The following is a 20,444-nucleotide window of genomic DNA, read 5'->3' on the forward strand; positions in this document are numbered from 1 at the left end:
CCAGAAGACCTTACGGCAAAACCTGAATGAACTTTTCGGCCAACCCTATATATTTATTTGCGTGACTGCTCTTGAGAAGGTAAAGGTATTTCTGTGCGATGACTGCCACTTTCTCGGAAACATAAAAGCTAAGGTCACCTGCTTCAAATAAAGGAGGAAAAGGGTGTAGTGGACACTGCCTGTTTGCGGGTATCTCTTCTGAATCCCCTTCCCAGTTCAGGGAATTCTTCTCACCTTATAGGTCTTGTGAGAAGCTGGAAATGCCAGACGTTCATTTTCCCAGCCTCCCTGCAGCTAAGAGAAGTCACCTGACCTGGATCCGGAGACGCCTGCCCTGAATGCTGGGTTGAGAACTGTTTACCCAGAGAGGCAGAGCCCCCAGAGAACCCACTCCATGCAGGGGCAGGCGGACAACTGGCCAAGGCTGCAGCACTGCCGCGATGGTGCCAGGCATCCAGTGGGGTGAAGCAATGTCCCTGGTGGACCTGCTCTACGGCACACCTGTGGCTACAGCAGTTCTGGAAACCACTGAGCCCCACCTTGTTCCTGCCTGTTTTCCAAGCTGGATTCTGCAGCTTTCTGGGCTACCTCACTTCCCCCATCTCCGCTGTCTGTTTTCCATCCCTTTGATTCAATCAGCCAACGTTTTACTTGCTTACAGTGAAAAACCCTGATGTCCACGAGGAAAAGATGTGAAGAGAATATACCAGCTCTGAGAGCTCTTTATGGAAAATTGAGAGACTGAGCAGAGTGGAGAAACGGGACGGAACTGGTGGCTTGACCAGGGACAGGAGAGTCAGGGGGGCTGGAAGCACACCAGAGCCAGGGGCCTTCCGTGAGAATTTCTGAGGCAGCGCCCACCCTCTTGAGAGCAGACAAATCAAACGAGATTAATAAAGCAACAGGTCTGAGAAGCAATGCAAGGAAAAAATGTCAAAGTATGTTTCTTAATTCTATGGGCATGAAGCGAAGAAGGAAGAGCCAGGAGAGGAACCTTGGAACAGTGAAGATGAACACGGCTTCTGAAAGGAAACAGACACCTGAATTAGAGCTTTGTCATTTCTTAGCGGTGTGACAAGTTACTTAATCTCTCTGGACTTCAGTTTTTTCACTAAGTAAAATGTAAAAATTCCGACCTACTTTTCAGGATCATTGTTGAAGATGATGCCGCCATGCTTATCGTAACAGCCAGGTTTCAGGAGAGGAGCCTGGGACAGTGAAGGACCGTGTGTGTGTGTGTGTGTGGGGGGGGAATTTCAGGCAAAGACATGCTCATCAATTTCGTGTTACAAAGGATGAAGTTTGAAGTGATTATGTTAGAGGGCCTAGGAGGTGGCTGGGATGCAGCGAACCAGCAGAGACAGGGAGTATAGAAAGAGAAGGACAAGGGACTGGAGAAGGGACCACCACAGTGTACAGTCAGCTGGAGAAAAAAAGCAACAGTCAACGAGAAAGGCTGCACGGCAGTAAGGAAGAGGAAGAAAAAGACAAGGCTGTTTGTAGCTGCACATGAAGCCCTCAACGTGCGACTTCTGAAGATGCGGCAGAGCCCAGTGGTTTAAGAAGAGCAAGAGAGAAAGGCAAAGATACTCACTCTCGAAGTTTAATAGAAGGAAAAGAAGACACTAGGATGACGGCAGGGGGAGCAAAAGTCAACAGAATAAGAGTGAAGAGCTCAGGGCACATAAGGACACAGTTACAGATGAGCAAGAGAGAACAACAGTTTCTCCCCCTGAAACAGAAAGGAAGAAACAGAAAGAGATGCTTTTCGCACACAGAAGGCAAGGTCATTTACCCAGAAAGGGAAGGATGAACTTGGGAACCAGCAGAAAATACTCGAGGCAAGTATTTAGAACTGATGTTTAGAAACAACTTGCTATTTGTCAGGAAGCCCGCAACTGCAAACTCGATCACTAACCTTAGTATCGATGCCTTACAAATGATTTTCAAGATTTAAGAATGTTGGGGATGAGGTGTCAGAGGCGTGCGTGAGGGCACAGAGGAGTAAGAATGGAAATGAACTGACACTTGCTTTTGGCTGGGTGGTAGGGGCTCCCTTCTACTCTCTCTGCTTTGGTTATATTTGAAATTTCCCTACTAAGGAATTCTTTAAAATGTAAGGAATGCATTTAATTCCTCATCATTCTTTTTCTGGTTGTTTTTTTTTTACTTTCTGGCTGCACTGTGCAGCATGGGGATCTTCGTTCCCCAACCAGGGATCAAACCTGCACCCCTGCATTGGAAGCACCGAGTCTTAACCACTGGACCGCCAGGGAAGTCCCCAATTCCTCAGCATTCTTATCTCTAAGATCAAACAAAGACTTTGCTTGGTAAATAAAAATATAGAAGGCGCCTATTTCCCTTACTCCTTAACAACAGAAACCTTTTCCATCTTTGTTTTGTTGGAACAGAAGAACTCTCAAATAAAAATTATGCTATACTCAAGATAAACGCCAGGGCTTTCTGTCTCTGTCTAAATTAATTCAAATCCTGCAAAACACAATTTAGGATATCAGTACATCAGGGGCAGGGCAACTGACAGCCAGAAAACTATTAAACAATCTCCCAGCATAGCTAAGATCTTTTCTTCATTAAAAAAAATTATGAAAAATCTCCTTTACTTACGTAAGAAAAACAGTCCCAGAACTTCGGAAGAAATTGAGGGAATTTATGAAGAATCAGTATAATAATCCATTCTATAAAATATTTTATGGACGCTTGATTATTGATGAAACCAGCCTGGAAAATCTTGTCAGTAATTCTATTCAAGAAATTCTGAGAAAAATAAAGCACACAAATTAAACTGTTATGGTTATTAATTTAAAAAAATGTATTTTTACTGAGATATCACTGACATATAATGTATAAGTTTAGGTGTACAACATGATGTGATGATAATTTATTTTTTAAACATCTTTATTGGAGTATAATCGCTTTACAATGGTGTGTTAGTTTCTGCTTTATAACAAAGTGAATCAGCTATACATATACATATGTCCCCATATCTCTTCCCTCTTGCGTCTCCCTCCCACCCTCCCTATCCCACCCCTCTAGGTGGTCACAAAGCACCGAGCTGATCTCCCTGTGCTATGCGGCTGCTTCCCACTAGCTAGCTATTTTACGTTTGATAGTGTATATGTCAGTGCCACTCTCTCACTTTGTGATGATACATTTATATGTCGCATTATGACTACCACCTTAGCAGCACTAGTCTCTATCATGTCCCATAGTGATTTCTCTTCTGTGGCGGGAAAAATTAAAATCTATTCCTTATCAACTTTGAAAATGGTTACTAATTTTAATTAAGAAATAGTCACTATTAAAAAAACAGCTTAAAGTTTTATCGTGGCATATGAGTCTTTAAACAGTTAAAATATTGCAATAAAATACTGAGGGGAAAAATATATTAAATGGGGCCATGTAAATCAGTTTCCAATTTATTTCTACAACACCTAATTGCCTTAGTATTCTATTAAAAAAACTTCTGAATAAACTTCCATTTTAAGAACTAAAGTATAGATTTTAAGCAGACGACTTTCTCAATTTTAAAGTAGCACATGACAATTTCTACTACATAGTTTATTCATATGAAAACATTATGCTTAAAGGTACGAATGGAGTAAATGTCATACCTGATCGAATCTGGGGAAAAGTACAAGCAGAGTCTGCCATATTCGGTTTTTCACTCTATGTTGTTGAGAATTCACATAGTATCGAGTTCTTGACTTGGACGCCAATTCATCCTTGGGGGGGAGAGGGCGGGACCAATATTAAATTACCTACTGAATTCGTGATTAATGAAAATCAAATCAGTGACAACTTCACGTTTAAAAAGTATAAACTGGGCATAGGAGCCTGTTATCCTCTGAAAGGCAGAAGGATAAGAAAGACACCTTCTTATGATACTTTTCCCAAGTTTCCTTTCAAAACAATGAATTTCGTTCTTTTGTTTAACTTATCCTTTTTTTTAAAAAAAGTTTTATTATTCTTATTTAATTAATTTATTTATTTTTATTTCTGGGCCACGCCGTGCAGCATGTGGGATCTTAGTTCCCTGACCAGAGATCGAACCCATGCCCCCTGCATTGGAAGCGTGGAGTCTTAACCACTGGACCACCAGGAAGTCTAAACTTATCTGCTTTTAAAATTAGAAAAGGAACCATACAAATTTACGTAGTAAAAAAAGTACCTGAAAATATACTTCTCCTTCCTTGTGCCCAGCTAAGGGGGAGACATGGGGTCACAGGGGTGGACTTTGCACTAAAAATGTTTTTAAGTTTATCGTATTTTAGTAAATAGTGACAGATCTGAAGAATATATATTAGCAAGGGAATACAATGCCCCTTGATGGCGTAAGTTTGGAATAATGGAACCTGCAATTTGATATGAACACCACTGAGACAGGGGCACCTCAGTAAACGGACAGTGCCATCACCAGACACAAGGCAACGGCAGCACAGAGTCCTTCTACGTTAGCAGCGCTCTCCCCGGCTTTCACGGCCTGTGCCATCTAAATTCAGCCAACTGGCGGGTTTACTTCTGGTACGTCACTGCGAGTGCTTGAACTGCTAAGTTAAGATACTTTAAGGTAAAATAAAGCATATTTACTTTTTCTAATAGCTTGATTGCAAGATCTTCCATAAACAACTTATGAGACATATTTGAGTCATCTAATAAACACAGGAATTTGACGGCACAAATTCTCACGTAATGGTCCTCTCTTTTAGTACTAAAAAATATAAAATGATAGATTATGTTAATACATTTTCAAAATTAAAAAATACATTAGGTATTAATTTCAAAATATCAAAACCTTCCAAAGTTTTCTAAAATTAAGGAGCTTCATATTTAATGACAATGCATTTTATTATTATGTTTTTACATCTTTATTGGAGTCTAATTGCTTTACAATGGTGTGTTAGTTTCTGCTTTATAACAAAGTGAATCAGTTATACATATACATATGTTCCCATGTCTCTTCCCTCTTGCGTCTCCCTCCCTCCCACCCTCCCTATCCCACCCCTCTAGGTGGTCACAAAGCACCGAGCTGATCTCCCTGTGCTATGCGGCTGCTTCCCACTAGCTATCTATTTTACGTTTGGTAGTGTTTATGTGTCTATGCCACTCTCTCGCTTTGTCACAGCTCACCCTTCCCCCTCCCCTGACAATGCATTTTAAATCAGGACAGACAGTGGACGGTAATAATAATACATCAACAGGAGATCCTGTACACAAAGTCTGAATGAGCACAAATTCACCCAGACTTCTGGAAAAACAAGGCACACGCTACTGATACGGGGTCAATAATACCTTATCTGTGGACAAAACAGATCACGGCTCATGACACTGTTCCCGGAAGAGGACCACAGACACCTCCTGCTCAGGGGCAAGAACACACACCAACACCTCGATGCTGTCGTCACTGTGCACTCTAAGTGCACGTCTCTAAGTGAAGGGCAAACTCAGAGAGCACTGACTGTATGTGCTGAGCGTCCCAGCATTTTCAGTATCCAAACGGGGAAAAATAAATTCACTGAAATTGTTCATTATTTCGAGGTTCATTAAAATGACTATAATGTGAATAAATGTCATTTTAATTTAACAATATCTAGTCTAGTAGAAATCAAAATATTCTGGAAACGTCAACTAAATAAATTTCACTTATTGTTATACTATAACCAGCCAAGAAAACAAAAAATTAATTAAAATAATTACCAATGAAAAATGTATACATTTAATGACGAGTGGCAGATTTAAAACATAGCTATGACTCTTAGAATAATAAACTTTGTGGTAACTGTACGCAATTGTCATTTGTTGTCCTAAACTCTAAAATCAAAGTGAATCATGACAACACAATTTATTATCTTCTTCATAAACACCTATGCACAAAGTTTTGAAAATTATGTGAGAAAATAAAAACTTTTTAAAAAGCTCCAAAAAAATTATTTCAGCAGTTAGATAAGAATAGGCTTATCCCAGACATCAAAACTTTAGGGCCTATTCCAACAGTAATTTTATTTTTGCGTGAGCATAGTGACTTGTTAAATAGTGGATTTTAGCCAAAAAAAAAATAAACTATGTGCACTGATGATCACCCCTCCACCCAAATAAAGAAGAGGGATAGGGATTGCATATTCCCCACAGTTATTTCCTTATTTATGCTGGACTTGGCACTAAATTTTTTTTTTTTTTTTTGTGGTACGCGGGCCTCTCACTGCTGTGGCCTCCCCCGTTGCGGAGCACAGGCTCCGGACGCGCAGGCTCAGCGGCCATGCCTCACGGGCCCAGCCGCTCCGCGGCATGTGGGATCTTCCCGGACCGGGGCACGAACCCATGTCCCCTGCATCGGCAGGCGGACTCTCAACCACTGCGCCACCAGGGAAGCCCCACACTAAATTTTTTTAAAGTTTATCATATTTCAGTAAATAGTGACAGATCTGAAGAAAATATATTAGCAAGGCAATATAATTTCTAACACAATTTGGAAGGCTCATGCAATATCTTATACAGAATGTTTCTCATATGATGTTATGTCTTGAATGCCGCATTTATATCAAGATACGGAGGACCCACCATACTTACTTTTCAATAACTGTGTTCGCTGCACACTCATGCCCAAGATTTTCTATGAAGGTCTGTACATCCTGAATAAGTCTTTCCATAAAACACATGTGACAAAGAACAACAAGTTTTAGAAGAAAAAAATTAAAGTCCCAAATTAAAAATTAATCAATATTCTTCTAACTGAAAGCCTTAAAATAAAGACACAATTCTACCCAAATAGACACTTAACATAAGTTACGTGAGGCTGAAATAATGGCACCTTTTACCTTTGATCACGCCGAAACACCGTTCCAAATATACACGCCTCAAGGACAAGTTCGCTGTAATTTTTAGCAGTAGATAAAGACACATTTGAAGCAGAAACGATCCAAGATTTGCAGCAATAACTGATCAATATATTGAAGACTCCAGTTTTTATAGCAGACATTTCAATTATCCTGTACATAATCTGGAATGAAATACAATAGTTCCTTTATCCTTTGACCAATTAAGTTTTTTCAAAAAAGAGAAAAAAAAATTCATGTTGCTAACAACTGTTACTTGAATGCCTTCAAATGATAGTTTCAACATAACCATAAGTAGAGTCTAAAAAATTAAAAACTCTTCCCTGTTTGCACGATGCGAACCAATCACAGAATGCTAAGTTTTCATTTAATACTAAAAATAAATAAAATTTTACTGATACTGATATTCACCCGGAACTATCCCAGAGGAACAACTGCCCAAAGTGATAGGGAATGAAAGGGAGAAAAAACGCCTCACCCTTGACATTTTCAGTTTTCTTTGCACTTGCCAGGGGCCTCCCTTTCCTCAAAACAAAAGAGGCCCCCCTCTCTAAGTGTGTACCGTGGGTCAGGAAAGGACGCAGAGACAGCAGGGTAATACATGGATTTATTTTCCATCTTCCCCTTTGGATAAGGAGTGTATGTGAATCTGAGGCATGATGTAATTCCATCACCTTATGTTCCCTACCACGTATCAGTGACTGTAAACACAAATGCCTCCAGAAACCAGAAAGACCTTTGGATAGGTTATATCCAGAGAAATATTTCCTTGAACAAGAAAAGCAACCTCACAGATGCACTGACAAATGGCACGTGACGTTTGTCCAGGAGAAATCAAGCCACGGTCTGGAGTGGAGCAACAGAAAGGGTGTGCCCCACCTGGACGGGCCAGGGACCAGTGACCGCCGGGACACTGCTGTCACGTAGGAATGACCAGCGTTACCAGATCATACAATTTTCCAAGAGAAGAGGAAATACAGATTTTCATGCAAAGTTCCCAATCCTTAAAAGCTGGCAACTAATTCAAAAGATTTTAATTTGATTATATGAACCAAATATGTTTGTAAGGCAGATGTGGTTCATGGGCTACCGCTGTGCACCTCCTTCTTTACATCTAGCAGATTTTGTTCTTACTCATGACACTGAAGAAGGTTCAAAATATTTACTGACTGAATAAATAAATAACAACAAATCTCATATGTAATTACAAATATAACTCTCTTTTTCTTCATGTGCTACAGGTCACACAAATTAAAATGAAAACAAAAAGTTCCCTCTTTTTTCTAAAATCATCAGATTCACAGACATAAAGTAGAACGGTGCTTGCCAGGGGCTGGAAGGCGGGGTGGGGAAAGGGGAGATGCTTCATGGGGACAGAGCTTCAGTTCCACAAGATGAAAAAGTTCTGGGGGTCTTTCACGATTATGTAAATATAGTTAACACTACTGAACAGTACACTTAAAAATGGTTCAGATGCCACATCTTATGTTTCACGTTTTTTAATCCCAATTTTAAAAAAAGTTACCTCTTTGATTTTGAAATAGGCCTGGCCCTTGGTTTTGGCAGCAGTGGTAAGAACTTTGGGATCAAAAACAAACTGAACAAAAGCTTTTAAGTTAGACCAGAATATCAGCTGAGTGTTGCTTAAAGAAGCTATGATTTTCCAAGCCATGTCAAAGGACACTATGCAGAGAGATTCAGAGGAGGTCAGAAGCTGGTAGGGAAAAAAAAAAAAAGAAATACGTAATTATCACGATTTCAGAAACTGATGGTCTGTTCTTATGGTTATTCTTTAATTCCGGTCTCACTGTATCTTACCTTGGGAACCAAAATTTTCATGCAGTGGAACACAGGTAAAACTTGATCAGAAGGAAGAATTGTGAGGGCTTCTAGTGCCGACTGCAAAGTCCTCGTTGGCATTTGAACAGCAGGTAGAATGGGTTCCAGAATTTCGTCCTCTGAGGCTGGTATAAGGGTGTGATATTTTTTCAACAAGAAAGAGAGGCAGACCCACTGATCGTGAATATATTGTGCAACTATCTTCCCCCATCCTTGGGAAGATGATGACTCTTCAAAAAAACTGAGACAAAAAATAAAGTCACTACCCCATCCTTCTTGGAGTCTGTCTCAATTTCTTTTGCGTGTGGTAGTACACTACCCTTACAAGGGGAGAAATTAAACAGTCATTATTAAATATCCTGTCTACCAATAAACGAGGAAACAACACAGACCTCAATTTCCTAACTACACTGAAAGTAGGTACTTGCACTCACTTTAAATGATTCACTGAAAACTAAATGCAGAAAAGTTAATGGGTTTCCAGTAACAGGGATGAATAATTTGATCATATGTTATCATCCTGAATGAAGCCTCATCTCGAAGCTTCCATGACCCTTTACGTAAGGTTGAGCAGTCACTAATTATCTCAATGACTCAAACAAAAATGGATTTTTAAACACGAGCAAAAAAGATGCCTTTCACGTATATGCTTCTCTCCAAGGGCTGAACACACCTGCTGTCCTCCTCTGCGTGGGGCTTCTGCAGCGTCTGATTGAGCTGGAGAGAGGAGAGGAACCTTTCCGTGGCTCCCGCATCCCGAGAGTCCAGCTGTAGCTCTGGCTTCTGGTCAATGGCCTCACACACCATGGCCAAGGCAGCCATACTAACGACTCTCTGAATCTGTCTACCCAGTGTCGGTTCCTGGGGAGCAAATGGGACAATCTTTTACTGAACATAAGCAAATCCTAACCAATAAGGACCTGAGCTCCCAGTCTATGGGAATCTCACGCCCTCCTTCCCCTCTTTGTGCCTGCTACTGAATATCAGAGGAAATAAAAGGAAATCCAATGCATGTCACTCTTTACCATTTCTGTACAGACTGGTGGCAAACAAAGTGGCCATAAAAATTCAGCGATTCAGACTACGAGACAACTTGGATACAAAGTTCCTATGGGTGAGTCTTATTTCAACTGTTTGGCTAAAGTAGACTTAAAAAAAAAAAAAAGACTCCTGGCATATATATAAACACCTCCTTCAGTCGGCTGCACGCTGCTTCTGGTGACACAGCACAGCAGTTAAGAGCTGGACTCGAACCACATGGCCTAGGTCTGGACCCTGGCTCTGCACTTACCACCAGCTGACTGTGGACACACTACACCTTGGTTTACTTGTCTGTAAGATGGGGACAGTAACAGAATCTACTTCACAGGATTATTGTGAAGATTAAATAAATCGGTTATTTCACGTAAAGCACTTGGAACTCTACAGGTAGCAGCAGAAAGGAGGAAACCAAGACAGCCTGGCTTTGTTCTTACAGAGAGAAAGTCAATAATCTCAACCAAGGAGCCAGGAGTGCAGGTAAGGACCTAGACAGGGAAAATACTTCCCTGAGAGACCAAAGCAGTTCTCCCAAATACCGCCCACCAGTAACATCTCTCCAGAAAGGAACCTTCTACTACTTATTTCATACCTTCCCTCACCACCACCACAGAAAATCAAGTATCTCTGCAGATGAATGTTACTTAGCAACACTGCCAATACAGGAAATAAAATTCAGGGCTACTTTTGAGCCAATACGTTCCCTATTAACCTTAAAGTAATTCAGTGAATTAGTAAAGAGAGTAAGCCAGTCTTTAAAAATCACTGTGGTATGGTTCACAATTCTGGTCTACATTCAAAACTCACAATGTCTTTTTGTAACACTAATACACTAATATGCAGTAGACAGGATGCTGAAATATTCATCAGTTCTCCTTACAATTTTCTTTTAATACGGTTCTCGAAAACTACTTTAAAAATCAGATTATTAAAGCAATCAAGTAGCTATTTTAATTAGCAGCCCAGACTAGACTAGGATTCAGCTCAAATTTTTAAAACCCTTACCGTGTGTGTTAAGGGAAAACAGCTATTACTGAGGACTCTCTATGTGCCAGGTGCTGTTCTAAAGGTTCACCATGCATGAGCTTGCTTTAATTCTCACATCAACCTTATAACCCTTATTTCGCAGGTGCAGTAAATGAAGCACAGAGAGGTTAAGTAAGTTCCCCAAGGTCACACAGCTAGTAAAGATAAAGCCAGGATTCAGAACCAGGAAGTCTAACTCCAAAGCCTGTGCTCATAACCACTATGCCTTATTATATCATGTTTCAGAAATGCCTCTAGGTACTGAAATCTAGTGGAAAAGACATATATACATAAATTATTCCAAAAACAAGTAAGATGGAAAAAAACACAAAAATGGAGGCATAAAGAGCAACAGGTAAATGAAGAAAAGAATGAGACACTGATCAAATTTCATTTAAGAGAAAATGTAACTTGAGCTGGGACGAAAAGGATGCACCAGATACTGACAAGTGTATGTTGAGGGGAGGGCGTTCTCAGTGGAAGGACGAGACACAATGCAAGCCCAGATGAGGCAGGATATGGCATGTGCTGTGATCTGTGAAGCTCCCTATGGTGGCCTAGCGTGACTGCAGCATAGGGGGCTCTGTGGAAAGGAAGGGGAGATGCTGTGAACTGGGCTAGAAAATGAGGTAGAAATCCAAGCATGGAGGCTCTGGACACTGGACTGGTGAATTTGGACACATTAAAATGTCCCTTACTGGTACCCAGGCAAAAGACCTAGTGAATATCCACTATCTGTATCTAAATGATTTTACGATTGCAGTCACCACACCTTTATTATGTACCTAATATTATGACAGGAGTCCCAATCTTCATCAAATATGATGAACAAGGGATACTGTTTTCAAAATTAAATTTCAGCAGATGCTTTTTATGTATCAAAATATTGTCCAATAGTCAAATATGTATTCTGTGTATGCCTTACTCAACATAATTACAAGCCTTGAAGCAAAGAGGATTACCTGTCCACGGTCCATCTCTTGAAGATGCCGAATGGATGCGTTCTTCAAAGGAGAAATAACTCTCCAAATAGGGTTGCCTCTTTTCCATCCAACCTTCAAGTGGAGATTTATAAGTTCAGTTAATACCATCAGGTACAAATGGCAACGTTCCAGATCTGAAACCTAAGAGAAACAATAAAACACTTAACAAGCAAGGTTCATGATTTTCACAAGGCTATGAGGGTTTAGGCAGGAAATAAATTAGTTTATCTAAAAGTACTGAAAGACGACATTGATGAGAGGAGAAGTCATCTCTTCCAGGAAGCCTTCCATCAACTCCCCAGGCAGAGCTAAGCACGTCCTCCTCTGTGCTTAGACGGTGACTCTGCAATCAGCGCGACTTACTCGGCTGGCTCCCCGCCTTGATTATGAGACCCTGGAAGGCAGAAACTATGTTCTACCAATTCTTGCATCCCAGGCTAACACATCATAAATAATCACAGTAACAAGTATAGCAAGTGCCACTGCCACTTCCTTTGCTTCAGGCAGTTGTAATACTCCATTCTCACAAGGAATGGTCACTGTCCCACTTTCCGAAGTTCAGAGAGGTTAAACAACTTACCCGGCATATCAGAGCTAGTAAGCTGGATGGGGGGCAGGGAAGGGGACAGAATTAAAGGCAGGGCTTCTCGACTCACAGACACAGGCAGACTGGGTTCGGTCCAGCTCTGTCATCACCAGCTGTGACCTACTGCAAGAGACCTAACCTCTTTGGGCCTCAGATTCCTTACCCGTAAAATGGGGAGGGTAGTATCTCTCCGTCACAGGGTTTTTGTTGAAAGAATTAAGAGAGAAAGCATTCTGAAGGAACTGGCCCTGAGTGGTAGCCTTGCTTATTATCGCTGTGCCAATTCCTCTATCCTCGGGCTTCCGTGGCACACAGGAAGCACAGAATTCATTCAGTTTAGCAGTTTTTACCGAGCAACGCTTAGATGCCAGGCGCTTTGCCGAGCTCTAGGATACAATGCAGAGAGAAGGAAACAACGCCAGGGCTTGGTGCCAAGACTGAACACAGAGGGTGAGAGTGAGGGATAAAGCTGCCAGGATTCCCAAGTTTTAGGCTTGAAGGAACCGGCTGGATCATGTACATCCACCGAGAAGGGAACCTGGGGCGGGGGAAGGCGGATAACCTCCTGCAGGAACGATAAGGAGTTCAGTTTTAAATAGCGTATATGGGGGAAATTCAACCTGAGTTGTCAAACAGCAACTCGCTGGATGGGCGTTCACCTCAGAAGGTCAGTCTGAGGTAGAAAGCAATGTGACGGGCCCTGGCATAACTAAAGCTGGGGATGCCGGTGAGGTCACCTAGACAGGAGAGAATGAGAAAAGGAGGGGCCCGGGCCAACCTGAAAAACTCTGACTTCCAAGGCTACGCCGCGGAGAATGGACATTCGTGGGAGTAACGGCCAGAGGGAGGGGAAACAGCAGGAGGAAGATGTCATAAACGCCAGCGTCTCAAGGCGGAGGCGTCAACAGTGTCCACTGGGGCTGAGGGGGTCAAGAGAAACGTGGTCTGAAAAGCATCGTCAGGTGCAGGACAAAGGAGCCACTTCTACTCACAGGAGCTGAGGGGTCTGTTTACAGACCAGTTCACAAAGGGAAGGAAACAGGGCACCAGAAGGAACGCGGAACTGAGCGGGTCCTTGTTAGATGAGGGACCCTTGTCCCTTCCTTTACCCTGTTGGTCAGCGTCTCTCTTTCCTCACGGGAAGAATCCAGGAGGAAAGGAGAGGTGAGAAATACAAGAAAGAGAGAGGCTGACCAACAGGGTGAAGTCGCTGAGCAAATGGGAGGGGATGAGGTCCAGACCACCTTCCTCTCCTGTCAGGGAGGGAAGGCAGGGAGGATGGATTCAGGGGTGGGTGAGGCCGACACCGGGCAGTCTGAAGCGGGGGTGACGCCGGCCGAGGCTGCTGTTTCCTCTGTGAAGTGAGGGGGACGGTTCATCTCTCCCTGATTCATGGCCCCGTGCGGGTAGCTTGAAATCAACCACAGGAACTAATAAACACTACAAACCAGGGCTTTCCCCCCAAGAGCCAGTTGTTAAATACTGACCATCACGCTGCTGAGGGGAAGGAAAATGGGGGAAGAGATTTTTATTAAACTCTAATAAGCTACCAAACAAATGTGCTTAATTGGGAATTCTAATACCTAATGTATTAAAGAGTGGATTTTTCAAAATAATTTTAAACTATTATATAATGAGTTTACTTTTAAAAATCTTTCCATCTGAAGGATAAAATCACATTAACCTTTCCCTTTTTTTTTTTTTTTGCGGTACGCGGGCCTCTCACCACCTAGCCTCTCCCGTTGCGGAGCACAGGCTCCGGACGCGCAGGGCCCAGCCGCTCCGCAGCATGTGGGATCCTCCCGGACCAGGGCACGAACCCGCGTCCCCTGCATCGGCAGGCTGACTCTCAACCACTGCGCCACCAGGGAAGCCCTAAAGCTTATATCTTTTTCTGCTCCCAAAGGCCGCTTTTTGAGAAACTATCACGTTAATTTTCAACTTAATACAGTGCCTGCCAGTCAGTAATCACTCAAAATATTGATGAAAAGACTGAAAAGTTACTCCCATACATACATACCCTACTTAGTTCCTTCATAGTAAGTCTTCTGAGAATAAATTCCGAAACACTCTCTGTGGTAGACATGACAAAGTTCTGAAGGAGAGTAAACACCTCGTCTGTATGCGCAACTAAAAGGAGAGAAATAAGTTTATTTGGTACAAAGTACACCCGACGGTCTAGTAAAAGCTCACCTATGTTAAGCTTATACATGAATCACTTACCAAAAATGAATTCTAACGATAGAATAGTCATTGATACCATGGGGATCTCTATAATTAATCTTAAAAATCGTTTAGGCGTTTTAGTTCTGGATAAGATGCAACAAAGACACACTGCCCTCTCTCACTGAATTCAGCTATAAAACCTGGACGGAATATTCAAAACAGCTATTTGAAGACTCTGAAAGGCACAAAGCAGCAGATGGATTCAGAAAGCAGTAACCCTGAACAGCGGTGAGTTTGCGCCTGTCCTCCTACAGACTGGACCCAGGTGGCGGAGCAGTCAAGAAAGCGGGCAGCAGACTGGGCGCCCACCTTCTGGTCAGGGAATGAAAAAGGAGAATCTCAGAGAACCGGACGGTGAGCACTTCGGAGAGTCCAGAGAGGGAGGCGCTCAGGAAAATGGCCCCAGCAAGTGGCTTATGAAGTGCTGGGCTCACCCCTGAACTGCTAGGCCTGGATGTGATACTATTCAGCACGTCAAAGACTTTCAGAACGGAGCTAACAGACAACTGGACAGGTCCCAGCCTGACCATCAGAGGGAACACATGGGGCACAGGTCAACATAGCATTGCAAAGGACATGAAAACAAAACTGTGGAACCAGCACCCACAAAAGCCGGAACATCAGGAATTGAGGCCTAAACCAAGCCAGGCTGACTGTCTGCTACACAAAAATAACAACACTGTCTCAGGATCTGACCAAGATCCAGGGTCTCACAACACAATATTCAAAATATCTAGGATACAATCGAAAATAACTGGGTATATGAAGCGTGAGCTATTCCCTATCTCACATGGGAAAAGAATCTACGAATGAAAACACCAAGATGATGGTGATTTAAGAACAACCTGACCAAGACTTTAAAGCAGCTATTAAAAAATGCTTCAACAGTCAATCAACACACACTCTTGAAACAAATGGAAAACCAGAAAGTCTCAGGAAAGAAAGAGAAGATATACACAAAATCCAAACAGAGATTTTTATCACTGAAAGTACAATAACTGAAAATTTAAAAACTCACTGGATGGGATTAACAGAAAGGAGATGCAAGAGAAAAGAATCAGTGAGCTTGAAAACAAATCAATCAAATATGCAATCAGACACGGTAGAGCCAAACTGCTGACAACCGAAAATGAAGAAACAATCTTGAAAGCACAGAGAAACAACTTATTACCTGGGGGAAAAACAATGTGAAGGACTACAGAGTTCTACTGAGAAACCATGGAGGCCAGAAGCAAACGGAACACTTTTAAATTGCTGAAAGAAAAGACCCATCAGACCAGAATTTTATATCCAACAAAAATATTACTCAGAAGGCAAAATCAAGACATTCTCAGAGGAAGGGAAACCATGAGAATTCTTTGCCAAGACACTTGCTACAAAAGCAATATTAAAAGACATTTTTCGAACAAACGGTATACAGTGCCACAGGAAAACACGGAACGGCAGGGATGAAAGAGCAAAAGAAACTGTAAATATCTAAGTACAACAGACTCTTCTCTTGAGTCTTTAAAATGTGTTTGATGGTTGACAGCAAAAAACACAACATTGTCCAGTAGGATTTTCAACAAGAGTAAATGTAAGATATCTGTAATAAATGGGGGAGAGGAGGTTAAGGGACCTATAAGGTAGGAACATTTCTATGTTAATTTTAAGTGGTAAAATATTAATTCTAAGCTGACTGTAAAAAGTATGTACATTATAATCCCTAGAGTAAGAGATTAGTCCATAATTATAGTGGGGTTCAACCATCCTAAAATCAGCAAGAATACAAAACTGAAAAACACCATGAAGCTCTTGAATACAACTGACATTTATAGAACACTCCCCCCAACAACAGCAGAACACATACTCTTTTCAAGTGTACGTGGAATAGTCACCAAAATAAACCATACCTAGAGCATTAAATAAACCTTAACAATTTTTTAAAAGTTGAAATTGTACAAAGTATGCTCTTTTGACTAGAACAGAATTAAATTAAAAAGCAATAACAGAGGGCTTCCCTGGTGGCGCAGTGGTTGAGAGTCCACCTGCCGATGCAGGGGACGCGGGTTCGTGCCCCGGTCTGGGAAGATCCCACATGCTGTGGAGCGGCTGGGCCCGTGAGCCATGGTTGCTGAGCCTGCGCGTCCGGAGCCTGTGCTCCGCAACGGGAGAGGCCACAACAGTGAGAGGCCCGCGTACCGCCAAAAAAAAAAAAAAAAAAAAAAAAAGCAATAACAGAAAGACAACAGAAAAATCTCTCAATACATTTGCAAATAATTCACGGGTAAAAGAGAAAGTCTCCAAAAAAATATATTCTTAACTGAAAATACAATATACCAAAATTTGTGGGATGCAGTTACAACAAAACTTAAGAAAATCTAAATGTCATTTTAAAAAAAAAAGAGAGATCTAAAATCAATGATCTAAGCTTCCACCTAAATGTCAATAAAAAGGCAAAATAAACCAAAAGTAAGCACAAAGACGTAAACATAAAAACCCAGAAATCAATGAAATTGAAAAGAGAAAAATCAACAGAGAAAATTCAATGAAACCAAAAGTTGGTTCCTTGAAAAGGTCAATCAAATTGATAAACCACTAGCCAGTCTTAGAGAGACAGAGAGAGAGCACTGCCACTATCAGGAGTTACAAAGGAATTATATCAGACCCCAGATCCTGCAGGCATTTAAAGCATAAGGGAGCACTACGCACAACTCTACAAATACAACTGTCCTCATTCACAAATGACACCACTGTCTACCAAAAAGTCCCAAGGACCTATTGAAAAAACTGCTACAACTAATAAGTGCTTCAGCAAGGTTACAGGACACAAGGTCAACACACAAAAATCAATCACATTTCTGTATACTACCGATGCACAATTGAAAACCAAAACATTTTAAAATATATCATTTACAATAATCTTCCTCCAAAAGATATAAATCTAACAAAACCTGCACAGGATCTATATGCTGAGAGCTAAAAAACTCTGATGAAAGAAATAAAAGACAGCCTAAATAAATCAAGAGACGCACCATATTCATGAATTAAAAGCCTCAATATAATAAAGCAAGCAATCCTAAAAAAATTATCTGCAGATTTAATGCAATTCCAACCAATTCCAGCAGGATTTTTTTTTTTGGTAAATGCAAACAAGCTGATTATAAAGTTTATATTGAAAGGCAAAGGAGCTAGAATAGCTAGAAATATTTTTGACAAAGAAGAATAAATTTGAAAGAATCACAATACCTATTTAGAGACTTACTGTAAATCTACAGTAACCAAAACAGTACAGTATTGGCAAAGGGATAAAAATACAGATCAAAAGAATCCAGAAACAGATCCACATAAATATGGTCAATAAATTATGGAGCCATAAATCACATATCTTACAATTCACCCATTAAAAGTGTATAATTTAATCCTCTAGTACAGACACTCCCATTTACCACTGCAACAAAAAGAAAATACCTAGGAATAAACCTTTCTGAGGAGACAAAAGATCTGTATGCAGAAAACTATAAGACACTGATGAAAAAAATTAAAGATGACACAAACAGATGGAGAGATATACCATGTTCTTGGATTGGAAGAATCAACATAGTGAAAATGACTATACCATCCAAAGCAATCTACAGATTCAACGCAATCCGTATCAAAACACCAATGGAATTTTTCACAGAACTCGAACAAAAAAACTGCACAATTTGTATGGAAATACAAAAGACCTTGAATAGCCATGGCAATCTGGAGAAAGAAAAACGGAGCTGGAGGAATCAGGATCCCAGACTTCAGACTATACTACAAAGCTACAGTAATCAAGACAGTATGGTACTGGCACAAAAAACAGAAATATAGATCAATGGAACAGGATAGAAAGCCCAGAGATACACCCATGCACATATATGGTCACCTTATCTTTGATAAAGGAGGCAAGAGTATACAATGGAGAAAAGAAAGCCTCTTCCAGCTGGGAAAACTGGACAGCTACATGTAAAAGAATGAAATTAGAACACTTCCTAACACCATTCACAAAAATAAACTCAAAATGGATTAAAGACCTCAATGTAAGGCCAGACACTATAAAACTCTTAGAGGAAAACATAGGCAGAACGCTCTACGACATAAATCACAGCAAGACCCTTTTTGACCCACCTCCTAGAGAAATGGAAATAAAAACAAAAATAAACAAATGGGACCTAAGGAAACTTCAAAGCTTTTGCACAACAAAGGAAACCATAAACAAGATGAAAAGACAACACTCAGAATGGAAGAAAATATTTTCAAATGAAGCAACTGACAAAGGATTAATCTCCAAAATATACAAGCAACTCATGCAGTTCAATATCAAAAAAACAACAACCTAATCCAAAAATGAGCAGAACTAAATAGACATTTCTCCAAAGAAGATATAGATTGCCAATAAACACATGAAAAGATGCTCAACATCACTAATCATTAGAGAAATGCAAATCAAAACTACAATGAGGTATCACCTCACACCGGTCAGAATGGCCATCATCAAAAAATCTACAAACAATAAATGCTGGAGAGGGTGTGGAGAAAAGGGAACCCTCTGCACTGTCGGTGGGAATGTAAATTGATACAGCCACTATGGAGAACAGTATGCAGGTTCCTTAAAAATTAAAAATAGAACTACCATATGACCCAGCAATCCCACTACTGGGCATATATCCTGAGGAAATCATAATTCAAAAAGAGTCATGTACTACAATGTTCACTGCAGCACTATTTACAATAGCCAGGACATGGAAGTGTCCACTGACAGATGAATGGCTAAAGAAGATGTGGCCCATGTATACGATGGAATATTACTCAGCCATGAAAAGAAATGAAATTGAGTTATTTGTAGTGAGGTGGATGGACCTAGAGTCTGTCATAGAGAGTGAAGTAAGTCAGAAAGAGAAAACCAAATACTGTATGCTAACACATATAGATGGAATCTAAAAGAAAAAAAGGTCCTGATGAACCTAGGGGCAGGACAGGAATAAAGATGGAGATGTAGAGAATGGACTTGAGGACACGGGGAGGGGGAAGGATAAGCCGGGACAAAGTGAGAGAGTAACACTGACATGTATACACTACCAAATGTAAAACAGATAGCTAGTGGGAAGCAGCTGCATAGCACAGGGAGATCTGCTCACTGCTTTGCTACCACCTAGGGGGTGGGATAAGGAGGGTCAGAGGAAGAAGCAAGAGGGAGGGAATATGGGGATATACATACAGCTGATTCACTCTGTTATACAGCAGAAACTAACACAACACCGTAAAGCAATTATAGTCCAGTAAAGATGTTAAAGAAAAAAAAATGGTTAAAGTGTTAATTTTGTTATGTATATTTTACCACATTTTTTAAAAAATAAAAGCTACCTCAGGAAGAAAAGTTCAAAGAGACACAAAAGATCAAGGCCAGAAAACAAAAGCAACTCAGGAAAAAAGTGACAGCAACAAGGATTACAAGTGGATACTGTATGTGGATATATCCACATATATTGGGTTGGCCGAAGTTCATTTGGGTTTTTCCATAAGATGGTATGGCAAAAACGGAACGAAATTTTTGGCCAACCCAATATATTATATGTAGATATTGTGACACATTCAGCAAGTAGTTAGGACAGAAGAAGTGTGATTAGGCCAGTTACTTTGACCATATAATCCAAGGCAACAAAGGGAGAGTTACAGTGTAACTATAAGTACGTTTCCTCAAATATTAAAATAAACACTGTACAGTTATTCTGAATTAAAAAAAAAAACCCACTGGAACATCATTTATTTGGAGCTTTAAGCTGACAGAAGCAGCAGAGACCATTTAACCAAAGTTATGAATTAGGCTTTAGTTTATTTTGAACATTTTAGGACATCTTTGGGGGATTTTTAAGTAAAATGGGTTTTCCC

The 20,444-nt window shown here is 40.8% G+C and overlaps 1 protein-coding gene across 1 annotated transcript in view; it reads right to left on the bottom strand.

Annotated features, from left to right (window-relative positions):
* TARBP1 (tRNA guanosine 2 -O-methyltransferase TARBP1) overlaps nucleotides 1-20,444 on the bottom strand; it is a 65,994-nt gene that overhangs the window by 14,005 nt on the left and 31,545 nt on the right. The window contains exons 13-22 of the mRNA XM_027094099.1: nucleotides 14,344-14,453; nucleotides 11,717-11,878; nucleotides 9,364-9,551; nucleotides 8,670-8,931; nucleotides 8,377-8,565; nucleotides 6,834-7,015; nucleotides 6,586-6,657; nucleotides 4,609-4,729; nucleotides 3,633-3,743; nucleotides 2,626-2,775 (exon numbers count right to left, since the gene is read on the bottom strand). Of these exons, the coding sequence (XP_026949900.1) occupies nucleotides 2,626-2,775; nucleotides 3,633-3,743; nucleotides 4,609-4,729; nucleotides 6,586-6,657; nucleotides 6,834-7,015; nucleotides 8,377-8,565; nucleotides 8,670-8,931; nucleotides 9,364-9,551; nucleotides 11,717-11,878; nucleotides 14,344-14,453 (1,547 nt within the window). The remainder of the gene's footprint in view (nucleotides 1-2,625; nucleotides 2,776-3,632; nucleotides 3,744-4,608; nucleotides 4,730-6,585; nucleotides 6,658-6,833; nucleotides 7,016-8,376; nucleotides 8,566-8,669; nucleotides 8,932-9,363; nucleotides 9,552-11,716; nucleotides 11,879-14,343; nucleotides 14,454-20,444) is intronic.

Source organism: Aethalodelphis obliquidens, unplaced genomic scaffold (genome assembly GCF_003676395.1).
Source record: "Aethalodelphis obliquidens isolate GAN/ISIS:26980383/991018 unplaced genomic scaffold, ASM367639v1 scaffold87, whole genome shotgun sequence".
Classification (NCBI taxonomy): domain Eukaryota; kingdom Metazoa; phylum Chordata; class Mammalia; order Artiodactyla; family Delphinidae; genus Aethalodelphis; species Aethalodelphis obliquidens.